The 14762-nt window shown below is 39.2% G+C and overlaps 1 protein-coding gene across 1 annotated transcript; it reads left to right on the top strand.

Moving 5' to 3' along the window:
* The first annotated feature begins 6046 nt into the window (after positions 1-6046).
* Positions 6047-14216, top strand: LOC101167334 (synaptophysin-like protein 1). Its single transcript, XM_004083130.4, has 5 exons — positions 6047-6761; positions 12272-12390; positions 12635-12839; positions 12917-13108; positions 13783-14216. Exons 1-5 carry the CDS (start codon positions 6690-6692, stop codon positions 13912-13914), a joined length of 720 nt encoding a protein of 239 aa, XP_004083178.1. The 5' UTR covers positions 6047-6689; the 3' UTR covers positions 13915-14216.
* Positions 14217-14762: the final 546 nt, after the last annotated feature.

Consider the following 14762-nt stretch of genomic DNA (forward strand, 5'->3'; position numbering starts at 1 on the left):
TGTGTGCAGAAAGTCCTGTTAAAAGTCTGCTACTTCCATGAATGTGCAAAGTGTCTGCAGAAACTCCCCAAGCAAAAGCGGCGCCACCGCAGATTCCAGAGCTTGGGCCAAAAGTCACCCCGATCACAACCGGAGAAAGCGTGGAAGCCACACCCCCTCTGCTGACCGCTGTCCAAGTACTCTGTACAGAACCCACGAGGAAAACACGAGCTCATTTTGCCAGCGTAGCTTCGTCTCTTGTGTGAAGGATGGCAGTAAATGTCCGTGCACTGATAACACTGACAGTCAATGTGCTTCAATCCTGTAGCATCTTTTCACAAACTCGTCGACTGTAATTATATTGTTGATGAACATTTTATTTTGGTTGATTTTATTTTGAAATTGTGGCCCAAATTAGAAAAGCTTTAGCATGTACTTCCTGTACAGTGTGTTCTGCTCGTTCAGAAGCGATTCGTTCATCTCTGAAGGAATATAATTTAAACAGTCCTCTCGCCGCCATGAGTACGTCTACTAAAGCCCATCGGATCATCAAAGGTCCAGTCCAGAGTTTAGCAAAAACACAGAACCTTCAATCAAAGATGGGTGTCTGTGTTCAGTGGATGAAAACGTCGTATTTTTCTGTGCAAAACCAAACGAGAGAAAAAACACGTCACACAAGTCATCTTCAAAGATCATTTATGAAAGATTGCGTAATTTGTGTATGCTGGGCTGAGATGTGTGTTAAATGTTGTGTGTTTGTGTGTGTGCTGTCACATTTTTTGTCGTATTCCTTTATGCAGATGCGTTTGTAGGTGGGGGGGGGCACAGAGCCCTTCTTCATCTTTCAAACAGACGCGCTTCACCTTCCTGACACCGACTTCCACCCAACTGAGTAGTTTTCCCTCCTCTGTGTCACTGCCTTAAAAGCAAAATTCTTTTTTTTTTTACATTTATTCCTCCTTTAAATTTAGGTTTGAAAGGTAGATCTTTTTTAGAATAAAAGAGCGTATATTTATTGCTATCACTGACATTGCAAGTGTGCCAACCCCTGATTATATTTTCCTTGCAAAAGCCATCAGCCTCACCCTTCTATGTTTACCTTTCGTTTAGAAATCTTGAGATTTAGAAGATGGATGGACTTTTAAAAACCTCTGGAAACCTTTAAATTAAATTTTAACTAAAGATTTATGCTCTTTTTTTTTTTTTTTTTTTTTTTTTAGCCTTACATTTTTCAAGCAGCTCACAACAGTCTCTTTCTTATTTCGGTTCTTTCAGCTGCTTCCCTTGTTTTTAGCCTCCCAGATCTAAGGTGCGTTTAGTAAAACTTTATTTGACTCTTTTATACTGTCTCAGTTCGTAACTCAGAGAAATATTGTTTTTTTATCTCAGAGGATAAAAAGGAAAAGATAAAACATGCCAGATGTGTTGCAGTTAGTCTCTACAATGCGGCCATACTGCCTTCCCACTTGCACAGATGAAACAAAGTCCTGACCACAGGTTAGTCAGGCGACCACCACACTTGATCATATTTTGTTCTCTCCAAACAACCGTCATTGTACCAGCAGGAGAAACTCTAAAACTGCTTGACTGTTTCTGGTGAAGGTCAAGCTCTTAGCTTCTGTGTGTGTGTGTGTGTGTGTGTGTGTGTGTGTGTGTGTGTGTGTGTGTGTGTGTGTGTGTGTGTGTGTGTGTGTGTGTGTGTGTGTGTGTGTGTGTGTGTGTGTGTGTGTGTGTGTGTGTGTGTGTGTGTGTGTGTGTGTGTGTGTGTGTGTGTGTGTGTGTGTGTGTGTGTGTGTGTGTGTGTGTGTGTGTGTGTGTGTGTGTGTGTGTGTGTGTAGTCCAGTGTGAATGCCCTGTGTGTAATGATTGTATGATGTATTTTTCTTTATGTTAATGTTTGAATCGTATGTAAATGTTGGTTCCAGATTCTCTTCCAGTGCAACTGATATTTTAACTAACATAACTTGCTATATTGTCAATGCATTGATTAAAGATGCCACCCTGTCAGTTTGAAATGCCTATTTTGTGACTCCCTAAAATCGAAATGCATCTTTTAGTGCATCAAAAGATCTTCTCTTCATATTCATTTTTTTAAAGATGTTATTTTTATATTTGAGTCTAAACTAAAGCGTACAGTAATGGTCTGCTGTTCACTAAATAGTTGCTAGAAAAGTATGAAAGTTTTGTAAAAAAGTAATATAAGATCATCTGCAGTCAGATTGATGTACCTGTGACAACAGGTTTATATAATCAAAGGTTTATATATATTTAATGAGCCTCCTAAGACATTTTGGCCCCATTTCTGACGGTTTGTCAGTGTCTGTGATGCCATTATTTATTAAGGGGTGTCAATCCATCCGTCTATCCATCTCTCTTCTTCCGCTCATCCGGGACCGGGTGGGGGGGCAGCGGTCTAAGCAAAGATGCCCAGACTTCCTTCGCCCCGGCCACTTCCTCCAGCTATTCTAGGGGAATACCGAGATGTTCCCAGGCCAGCCGAAAGACGTGGTCTTTCCAGCGTATCCTGGGTCGTTCCCGGGGCATCTGCCCCGTGGGACATGCCTGGAACACCTCCCCAGGGAAGCGTCCAAAGGGCATCCGGACCAGAGGCTAGAGCCATTTTAACTGGCTCCTCCCGACGTGGAGGAGAAGCGATTCTACTTGGAGCTCACTCCGGGTGACTGAGCTTCTCACCCAATCTCTGAGAGAGCACCCAGCCGCACTACATTGAAAGCTCATTTCAGCAGCTTGAATCCGGGACATGACCCAGACCTCATGACTATAGGTGAGTGTTCATTTTTATGGAGAGAATTTCTAGGCGCAGCCATGGGTCAGAAGGGGGCTGGTTTGGGGACCACAGGATTTCCTTTCTGCTCTTTGCAGATGATGTTGTCCTGTTGGTTTCATCGAGCCAGGACCTCCAGCTTGCAAATCTGAGTCCATGGTTCTTGACCAGAGAAAGGTACTTTGCCATCTCTTGGTGGGTGGAGTGCACCTGCCCCAGGTGGAGGAGTTTTAAATTCATTTTCATTGGGTACAAAATTCAGTTTTTGAGAATGGGACGGGCCAAATTTTTCTCTTAGTTGCAGTAAGGAAAAACACTATGGTCCTTGCAGTCCAGGACTGCTGTGGGTCACTGCAAAGTGACAAGCCAAAATGCTTCTGTGAGAATGTCCTTTGATTAGATGAGACAACTAGTAGTTTAGAAAACCAGCTCCGAGTTTATAAAAAAAAATAAAGTGCCATACTGAGTAAAGAAGACTGTGCCTGCAACACGGAAGAAGTCCGATCACGGTCTGGGACTGCTTTGCTGCATCCAGCATGATTGAATTTCAGCGGTACACTAAAATCTGTTTAAGATGTTCTGAAGCAAAATGATCTGCATAGTTTCAGAAAGCCTGGTCTCAGTTGCAGGTCATAGGTCTTCCTACAGGAAATAAACACAGGAACACCCAACAATGAGAGAGCAAAACATCGCACTAATCTGAAGAGACCTATTGTGACTGTAACTGTGATAAGTCTGTGGAAGGAGCAAAAACTGTCTGCAGGAAACTACCTTCCAACCTGAAACGACTGGAGCGTTTTGGTCTCAGATATCTGTTGACAGGTGCAGAAATCTCATTGAATGAAACAGAAATTATTTCATTTCAGTGATTACTTAAAACTTTGTCCAACTAACAATATTTTGGTTCAAGTCTGTTATTACTTTTTTTTATTTTTACAAATGATTCTGTTGAACTAAAATGAAACAAAAAATACATATGGTTTTTCATTAATCTACTTTCAGTAAATGTGTATCTAACATATCTTTTTCCAGTTTTAGCTTTTTTTTAGTAACCAGTGTTTCAACCGACTATTCAATCTTGGCTGAATAAACTAAGTGAAGTGGGCCTAGTAGATAACCTTGAGGAACTCCATCAGATTCTGTCACATCATCAAAAGCATTGAATTTGCCAAAAAATAAAAAAGCAACATTAAAAAGTACCATTTTTGTTAGGGATGTAATATGAATAAAAAAATCGATCTAGTACTGAGAATAACAGCAGTGTTGGAGTAAAAATACAGATACAAACAAGATGACATTGGTAAAATTGTATAAAAACAATCTGGGAAATAAAAAATTGGTCTCTGACGAACTTGCAGTTCCTCCTCCTGTTGTGTCTCTGTCTTTTCCTTTTTGTGTATATGTGATGTAAACAAAAAGACGACCAATCACAAACTTGCTTCTACCATATTGGGTTAATTACAATTGGCTAAAGGTGAACCACAGTGACCAATGATTGTTTTAATGATATTTTTCACAGCTCTTACAACAATGCCTGAATATATTAATTAATCTGACTCACTTTTTTTTTTACTTGTCCCATCCAGCAGCTGAGCTAACAGATATGAGCTTAAGGCCTCTTGTGTTGGACAGATTTTACTGTAATAATAGGAGGCTATGAATCTTCTGATACACAAGGTGTATATTTGTACAAACCCCTTTTGTATTTGAGGCAACACTTATTACTATTGATTCTGTTTGTACACCGGTACTTTGTCCCTCTTCTTTTTTCACCACAAAGAACAATACAGTCTAATGCCAGCTTTGAATGTTATATCCTGTAGACAATTTGTTTTAGTTGCTCAAAATAAGAAGTGAAAAAATAGTTTCTCTGTTACTATACCTTTTTAATTAACACTGAACATATAGATTGTATCCATTTAAGTAAAAGAATTGGAATATATTGTATCACAACAAAGTTGGTTGAATCTTTTATGTATTGATTCATGGACGACGTTTCCAGATGGGTACTGAATCATTTGAGAGGGAAAGATACACAAGATTTCTTTTTAAATAGGTAACTAATTGTCCGCTAAATCCTAAACACTACTGATGATAATACCAACATCTCCCATTGAAAATGTATAAAACAGCTTTTATTTGATTTGATCTATAAAGCTAAACATCAACGAAGTGAAAGCAGGCTCAATTTTTTGATGAAATCCCCCCAAAAAATTGCAATATGCCCTTTTTTTTCTCATTATTTCCTAAGAGCTACTTCATTTACCCATTAGCTCTATTTTATTTCATTCCCTTTATTTATTTATTTATTTATTTTGTCAAATATGATATGGTTCATTCGGTAAGTTTTTGTTCACAACAATGTTGGCTTAAGATGCAAAAAATATTGGCGAGTGTACTGGAAAAAAATGCACCTTATTTAGCCGCTGTCTCAAATTTGATCCATATGTTTTTAACATGGTGTAACTTTTTCATTATTGTATAATTATCAACTATGTTGCATCCTTTCAAAACAGCAAGTAGTCATTTAATCAAATTAATAACAATAGATGAGTTGTTCTCGCCATAAAGTTTTATAAATTTGCTCAACCTTTTCCTCGCCAAAAGGGTTTTTGAGATTTCATAGTGGCAGCCATTTTGGAATGAGCAGGAAAAGCATTTCTACTGCCCCTAGTGGAATAATGATGAACTACAGGGAAAAAAATAATTGACCAAGTTCTTCATAATGGGTTTTAAGTAATGTTTGGATCATGCTAATAAGATGGAGGTCCCAGAAATGTGTGTATCAAATGTGATGTGAATTGATATAGGGTTAGGTAAAATCATTTCATTGAAAACGGTGTTTTGATCAAGCAGAAATGTTCTGAGATAAGATGTTGAAGTGACTTGAGGCTGATTTCATTAAGACACAAACAGTCACTCAGAGAGTCATTAACCAATCTGAAAAGACTCCTCCCTTTGTAACAGAATACGTATTGGGACAACAGATAAGACAGTGGAGCGGTTTTATCCACAGATTTGATTTAAACGCATAAAAGGCACTTCAACGAATCCTAACATTGTTATTTATGGTTCAAGATCACATTTTGCACATTAAAATTATATATTTGAAATCTCTTTTTTTCAAACTGTGGCGCGTGAACGCTTGATGCTTGAGTCAATCCTCTTAAAAGTGGGGGAATTCTGCGCCTTTTCTCCTGAGAATCATATGACTGAGTCAGCGCCGAGGAGGCGTTCCGTGCGCCGCAGCTGCAAACTCAGCAAGGAGGAGGCAGCCTCCATGTTACATACAGCCAGTAGACCCCAATGCAACCCTTATGTTTTGAATGAAGTTTGCTGAGGAAGTGCTGTTGCTGCTACCTTACTATTTGCATGGGTTTTCAGCGGTAAACCCCCCCACGTTTTCATTTTGCAGCTGTAGGATATTTTTAAGTTTCTTTGCGGGTTTAGGGGGCAAATGTACAACTCGCTAAAGCAGAGGGAACATTCTGCTTTCAAAAATAATTTGCATCGAGTATCTATTTGCGCGCCGGAGACAAGTTTGGCACACTTTTACGCGCCGACTTCGCTATCCGTGCGCTTTGCCAAACGGTGCGCATAAGTCTCCCAACAACACTGGAAAAAATTTCGATCAAAACAACACAAGATCTGATTTAAAAGTTTATTTTTGTCTACTGAAGTTGCCAAATATCAAATTTGTTACATTTCAATTCAGTAAATAGTCCACTTTTGGCGCATTTTTTTTTTACATTTTTCCTTCTACAGGCTGTGAAACTCACCCTTTCAGTGGGACATTTTTTGCAGCGTCTGCAGGAAAACCACGTCATCCGGTGAGACAGCTCCTACATTTTTTCCCCCCTCTTCGCTCTTGGATCATCATCCACAGAGTGAGGAAAACTGGATAAAGACTTTTCCGCACGCAATCATGATGACTGGATTTCGGCTCAACTTGTCGCCCCTAAAGGAGCCTCTTGGTTTCATCAAACTGGTTGAATGGGTAAGTTTGTGTTTGTCAATGGAGTTATTGAAGTTTTTCTTTCTTTTCATCTCATTTTTTAATGGAAACTGAAAGAGATTTAATCAGATCCCCAGGGAATTGAACGCCCGAGTCTTTATTCAAACCTTGAATGTAAAAAAAAGAAGAAAATAGAAATAAAGGGGGATCTTCTTAGTTTCCCAAAACTTGATTTCAGCAACCTCTGAGTCTGTTAGGCCGGTTATGTGTGTTGCTTGCTCTGGCCTGCCCTTGGCACATCTCAGTTGTAGATTAATGTGTCCCTCACTAATAATTTACTCCACAACAGAGCTGTTTTGAACTTTATGTTTGTATCAACATGGTTGTAGGAAGTCCATGTCATCAGTTCTGCTCCACAGAAGTGGGTCAGATGAGTCCAGTGTGGGTGCTCCAGGCCCAGTTTCTCTGTTGCTCCATTTTCTCCCCTCACGCACACTCTGAGGCGGTAACAGTGGTCATCTGACCTGGAACAGGGATGCATATTTGTGTTTCACATGAGCTCCCTTCACGTAGTCTTCATTTAACAACAAAAATCTGTTGGTCATCTTTTACTACAATCATCAACTCAAACTAGTTTTAAAACTTCATCGAATCTGAAAAATGTTTAGACAAAGACACCAATCTGTTGATTTTAAGGATCTCTCTTTTTTAGTCCAAGAATTAGATTTTCTAGATGCTGCTGTGATTTAACTGTTTCCTGTGTGGAATCTGATAATCAATGGAATGTTTTGTGGTTTCAAGAAGAACAAAAACCCATGTGGGTGCCACCCCTGGCTTCTGAAATTCATCTGGACACTTGAATTTAAATCATTAGTGTTCAGATAATCTAAAGACTGTAAAGAAAATGAAGCCACACATTGGAATGCCAGATTTTAGCTACCGTAATATCTGCGATTATCTGTCTTTGACGTGATATAAAAAGAAGGGGGAAAAATAAAATAGCAGAACAAAATCACTGTAACCATGCATCCATGTTTTTATTACATCCATCTAAAAGCAAATAAAAATTGTTACAAAAATTAGTTTTTAATTTTTTTGCAAATTCAGCTGTATGAGGTGGACCCAAAATAAAACGGTCCAACCAGGAAAAACATGTGGTCACTTCTGTGAAGTTTGGCTTTCGTTGGTGTCTGCTTTGGAAAAAGTTTGAATAGGGTCGTCAAACAAATGTTCCAGTATCATTTATAGCTTCAAAGCTGCTGCTAATTTAAAAAAAAAAAAAAAAGAGAGAATAAAAATGACCTCACTGTGTAAAGGTTTCACATGGCTGCTCTGATCACCAAAAAATTACAATAACAGCAAAAAATAGAAATGGCAACAAAAATGGTTACCAGTATTGGAGCCATCCAGCCGTACAGTTTTGTGCCAGATTTCAGCTCAGGCGGAAAACAAAGACATAAATAGATCTGTGATTCTCAATGATTTGAATAAAGAAATACTCAGAAATGCAAGCTTAATTATCTTTATATAAGTCCGCCATCATCAGAACATGTTCAAAACACCAAAAACACGATTTTCCTCGAAGTGGGTCTCTAAAAAAAAAAAAATTCCTAGCCATAATGAAAACAATATGGGAAGTGTAAAAACTGTAGCTTTTACTGCAAAAAGACTAATGTAAAAACAGACAAAATAGTCTAAGGTCTGTGTATGTTTTCACCTCCTGTTGGCTTATAAACCTGATAATGCTATTTCCCTGTGACCTGATGCCTTAGCTTACGTGTGCAGCCCAAACAACAGGAAGTGGCAGAAAGTGACATCTGGAGAAACATCTGGAGAAAGGCACTGAGCTGTGTGTTGGAGTGTGTTCAAATGGGATTTTTGTGGGGTGAAGCTCAGGAGTAAAAGTCAGTGGAGTCCTGTCGTAAGCACTTTTCTGCATGTGCAGCTCAGTTCTTCTCAAACCGAAAAGGAGCGTTCACTTCAAAGTGTTTTTTAGCCGGCGTGTCTTTTCCGAGTTTCTGCTCATTGATGCAACTCACCTATTTTTTTTATGTATTCCTCCAAACTCAGGAAAGACCAGTTAGCAAGAAAATGGGGAATACTATGTTATTTTGGCTCTGCTTTCTTCAAGTTTTCTGCTGCAGGCTATCATAAATCTCTGATTGCCACATTTTAGGACTACTACACAGAAAAAAGGGAGGATGGGTTAAGTTTGGGTCAAAACTAAAGTCTTCAGAAATGATTTTAAAGTCATTTAAGGAAAAATAAGCAGAGGCTTTACAAGAAGAACCTTGATTATGAAAGTGAAAAAAACATTCCTCACAATAAGTTAGAACAATTGTGTGCATTTGTTCAATCAGATGTGGAAATCAGCCAGTTAGTCACATGGATTATGAGTTGGATGAGGAAGGTTTTGTCAAAGGACAAACCTGAAGAAGCTCAAACTGTGAAAAAAAAGGTCAAAAGTTATGCAAGGTTGACCAAGATCAGTCAAGATCAATAAAAGATTTCTGATTTAATAACAAAAAATAGCATTCCAGTAATCACAAAATAATGTATAATCACAAAAAAATAATGAAATGATCACAAAAAAATGTAAAAAAACAAACCCCAACGTGACAAACTGTGACCACAGTGCAGAGAAAGGTAAAATTAAACATAAACTAAACTGATCGGGCACTCCGACTGTATAAGAAATGGATCGTGTGAGTGTGACGTCACCCATAGAAAATGCCTTACCTCCAGCTCCAATGAAATATTCAGTAAATTTAGTTGCCATCATTATGGAGCACTTCACAGTAGTAAAGTAGTTATGCAATTAACGTAAACTGTTGATTCTGACGCGGAAAAACCTGCTTTAGATTAGTGAAGTGTTGCATATCAATCAATACTAATGCTACTACTACTAAGCTGCTTCTGTTGGAATTTTATTGACGTTGGAATTACCATTGGAATTGTGGAAATTGTGTATTTTATTTTGTGCTGCCTGGGACTTTGCAGTATTCGAGGGTTAAACACCAAATATTACATCACCATTGACTGTACATGAGAACTGGACGTCACCCATTGAAAAGGGCTTATTTCTTGGCCCAACTAAATTAAGTCAATTCATTCGCCATTTTTTCTCGATATGGACACCACCATGTTGGAGCCAGACAGTGTTGCCAACAGGTACTTCCTGTTTGGGATACAAGGGGGAGGAGTCACTTAGTCCAGTTCACAGATGCAGTGAATGGGAAACAGAGACACTTTAATACTGCTCAAACAAGCCAACTTCAAGTGCAGGCAGCTGTGCGCCACTCCACGGAGAAACCACAAGTGAGTGGGCGGGGCCTTCCAGGAGGAGATATGGCTGACAAAAGAGAGAGGGCAAAACAGAAACTGTCAAATACTTCTAAATAACTGAGAGAAGGAATAAGATCAGGCAGCTAGCTCTCTGTTGTTGGAGCATTGGTTGAGTCCACTCTCAAAAGTGCAGTGTGAAAGCATGCCAAACCCAATGAATTTGTGAAATTTTTAGATCATTTCTGCTCATTTGAATAAATTCCACTGAACTATTCTGGTGTTAAAAGTCCCATTTATGTACCATAAAGAAACTCCATGAACTCCTGACTGCGCTGTTACACTGTTCATACCCGAAGAGATCCACATTAGCAGGTCAATCCTGAGAAATCTCCAAAATCTACTGACTTAACCCATGACCTAAATCAGTGTTTTTCAACCAGTGTGCCGCGGTACACTAGTGTGCCGTGGGAGATGGTCAGGTGTGCCGTGGGAAAATGCCCTCATTCACTGATCTAAAAACATTTCCCATCTCCAGGATATCAGCTGTTTGTTCATCCAAACAGGCCCTGATAAAACACTGAGTAGTTAGGAATATGAAAAAAAATATAAAATAATTTTTTCTTTGTGTTTATTTGATTCTATTAAAGACATTTTGATAAGAATGACGGTACCGCGATTTAGCCGCAACTTCAGCTGTTTTTTGGAAAAGTCCCGCCCCTTTAACCGTCTCCACCAATCATTCTTGGAGGATTAATCACATGTCATCAGTCTGACCAATCAGAAGTGGTTAAAGTCTTCACTTCCTTGTTCCGATTTCATAAAAGTCTCCCAGTTCTAACAAAAATACCAGCTGAAGCTCGTCTTTAGCGGTGTAACTTTCCACAGAATCCAGCATCAGACCGTGGAACATGTGAACAAAACCATGAAGCTCATAGACACGAGTCTGTTTGCGTTCGTTGGCTGTTTGTACTACATCTCCCATGATGCATTGGGTTAAAGTGACAAGGTCTGAGCGCACAAATCTTCCTTTGACGTCTTGAAACCACAACAAACACACATCAAACAATTTTTAAATCTTCTAACTTAACTTTTATTACGTCTTTTAGAAAAAACAGCTGCATCTTCCAGCTTTTTCTGCCACAATTATCACAAACATGCACGTGAGAGGAGCTGTAGATCAATACAGATTATGAGTTTCTCCTTTTTTTTTGGATGCCGGTGTGCCGCGGGATTTTTGTCAAGGTTAAAGTGTGCCATGGTTCAAAAAAGGTTGAAAAACACTGACCTAAAGCACGATCAATCAAAAAGCTGTATGGACAAATCAGCGAGATTTCTGGTTGGCAAAATCCTTTTTTTGGGAGTGAATTCACACATAGGATTTGTGAGGACATCATGTGCATCAGGCTGGAACCTTTTTCATATGGTTGGAACTCCAGAGTTCACAGAAATGATTGACCAGGATCGCTGCAGAAACGAGGTGCAGAAACGTTTGTTATTTTTGATGTTTCAGGTGCTTAGTCCGGAAATTGTGCACACACGCTTAAAAAAATAAAATAAACAACAATGGAAAGGTCAGAAGACTTAAAAATTCATTGATTTAAAGTATCACCTTGGGCGCAGGTGTGTCAAACTCCAGGCCTCAAGAATCAGCCTACCGCTGGCTTTCTAGAAATCCTGCCTTATTTGTTGTTGATTACCTGGATCAGGTGTGTTTAGCCAGAAGCTTCAATGGCAGGTTGGTTGGAAAACGTGTTGGACACCGGCCCTCAAGGCCTGGATTCTGACTTACCTGCTTTAGGCAGAAAAAAAAACTGCAACTTCTTCAGTAAAGGATAAATGGTGGCGGGAGTTTCAGTATTTGGGCTTTCATTGCTACATGAGCGACTTCTCAGCAATCAAAATAAATACATTTAAAAAATCTGCGATCAGAAAGCAGCTCAAAACCTTCAACAGAGGCTACTTTATGTCACAAATTCAGGGACGTGCTGATAACATCATGTTGAATCCTCGTCCGTGGTGGCAGCAAAACACTGATATTAGTGAGACGGAATGAGCTCATTACAGAGGAACAGTGCGATTATTTTTGCTGCAGTTGTTGGACTGAGCAGCCAGCAGGGCTGGAAGAATTATCCTGTCATTTTACCTATTTGTAGCACCTTAAAACACCCTTTTCAAATCCTGCTTTTTCACACTCATTTTAATCCTCATGTTGTTGTTTTAAAGATTGTATTTTTCAGTAATGCTCTACTTTCTCCTGTCTGCTCAAGCTCACGGCCATATTTGCTTTTGGAACCTGCGCCGGATTCTCAGGGAGGAACACCGTATCTCTTTTCTGCGGCGACGGCAGGAACGACACACTCAGTGCTAACTTTCACTACCCATTCAGGTCAGTTTGAAAAACACGTTTGAGGTTTTTGTTTAGACATCATCCTAACCTTTACCCAAAAGTGTTAGGACTTTTAAAAAAAATTTGACGAAAGCTTAAAATGGGAAAACCCGTAACTCTTAGGGTCGTCAGTCAAAAGTTTCGAGTGACATGCGGGGACTTCCAGACATTGTTGTCTGCAGCCAGTTCCTCTTAAAATAATCGAATGAAAGTCGTTTTTCTTTCTTGCTTGTTTGGTTTCTAGGTTGAGTCTGGTCCCCCTCATTGAGGGAAACACCACCCTCTGCAACCACACCGTTGGTACGACGTACCTGGTGGGAGACGCCTCCTCTGCGGTGGAGTTCTTCGTGGGAGTTGGCACCGTCTGCTTCCTGTACAGCATGGCTGCTCTCCTGGTGTACTTAGGCTACATGCATGTCTATAAGGACTCTGACTTTGGACCTATTTTAGTGAGTTTATAAGCAAAAAAAACCTGAAATGATGCAGGGGGAACTTGTTATGAGGTTTTAAATTTTTGTTTTTACAGGATTTTGTGATCACAGCGATCCTGGTCTTCCTGTGGCTGGTGTGTTCTTCTGCCTGGGCAAAGGGCTTGCAGAATGTGAAAGATGCCACGAATACTGACGGTATAGATGCAACTGTAGCAGTCTGCAAAGGCAGCAACGTCACCTGTGCCGTCACCGAGTTTGCCAACATGCGGACTCTCAACCTCTCTGTGGTGAGAAGAACTTGACCTGCTTTTCAGCTCTGACTTAGGCGTCTCCTCATTCTGACAGCCTCAGCACACCTGACCCAGGTAGCCAGCAGCAAGGAGTGCAAGGAGAGCTGGAAATCAGGCAGGGTTGGGCTGTCCTGATGGAGATTGGAAGTAATTTCTTTCAAGCAATCAAAAAATCAAATAAATCTTTATTTATACAGCACGTTTTACAATAACATAACACCAAGTGCTGTTCACCAAAATAAACAATATAAAACTAGCACAATAATTTAAAAATAGAGCCCCCCCCCCCTTTATCTCGGACCCACACACAACCCAACGGCTTCTCACACCTCCCATCCCCTTAACCAACGGAGATAAACACAAAATAAAATTACATGTATGTATATATTTATATATAACCAAATGAAACATGTGTCTATACATATATATATTTTAACCTAATATAAATAGTCATGAATTGATTGAATATTATTATTAGTAGTTGTAGTAGTAAAGGTGGTAATAATGGGTTACTTTTTTTCTTATTTCTTTTGGGAGAAGAGAATGCATCTAGACTTTATTTTGCAAGAAAACACAAGTTTCCATATTTCAAAATATTCTCCTCCTTTCTTTTATTTGGACAGTTGTCTTACTATAATGAATATTTTGTTTTTGTGTGTGTTTTGCATCAGGTTTTTGGCTACCTCAACATGCTTGTGTGGGCGGCCAATGCTTGGTTTGTCTACAAGGAGACGCGCTGGCATTCCCAGAAGTTCGCTTCCCAATCCGGACCCGGACGGCAACAAGTCCCCGCACCAATCTAGCACCCAAAAATCTTTACACAAACACACAACCATAGACAGAAAACAATAGAAAGTCCCACTTTCACCACACATGAACGCACATTATAGAAGGTAGAAGTTGAAAAAGGAAGATTGAATCAGGAGATTTGATCGTTGTTAGCTCAGAACTTCTTCTAAAAGTAACATCTAAAGCCTAAATAAACATATTTAGAGCCAAATCAGTGTCTGATAACATAATATTTCTTGCATTTTTATGCTAAACTGTTGTAAAGACACAAAGTCCTTTACAGTAAATTGTCAAACAGCCAAGAAGATAGAAAAAAGAGGAAACAGTGAATTAATTTTTTTATGTGGTCTTTTAATAATGAACCTAAAACAATATATCTATTGTTTTCTAGGACTTAGTTTCTGCAGAGTGACAGAGGTTTATTAGAAATTGACCTGCGAGTTGTGGACGGGACCGTTGGCACAGAGCGATCCCGCCCCCTCTTCCCATCCCCATTGTGCAGCGGAGCAGGGAGTGAATTTTCGACATCATAAACACAAACTTTTTTTTACATGGAATTTTTCTCATCTGGTCTAGATTCACTCCAATTTGAATAAAGAAATACTCAGAAATTCCATTTAAAGCTTAATTTTCTTAACATGTGTTCTTCATCCTCAGAAAAATGCCACAAGAACATGTTAAAAACATTAAAGCCTTCCATCAGAGTGGGTCTTTCAAGACTCACTTTTTTGTTAAACTTTCTGATTGACATTTTTCTTAGACAGTTTTTTAAATTAGTTCAGAACTTTGTAAGAAAAATGACAATAATGTTATTTACTGTGAAACACAATATTAAACTTAAAAAAATAAATAAAAAACATAT

The sequence above is a fragment of the Oryzias latipes genome, chromosome 23 (genome assembly GCF_002234675.1).
Source record: "Oryzias latipes chromosome 23, ASM223467v1".
NCBI lineage: Eukaryota > Metazoa > Chordata > Actinopteri > Beloniformes > Adrianichthyidae > Oryzias > Oryzias latipes.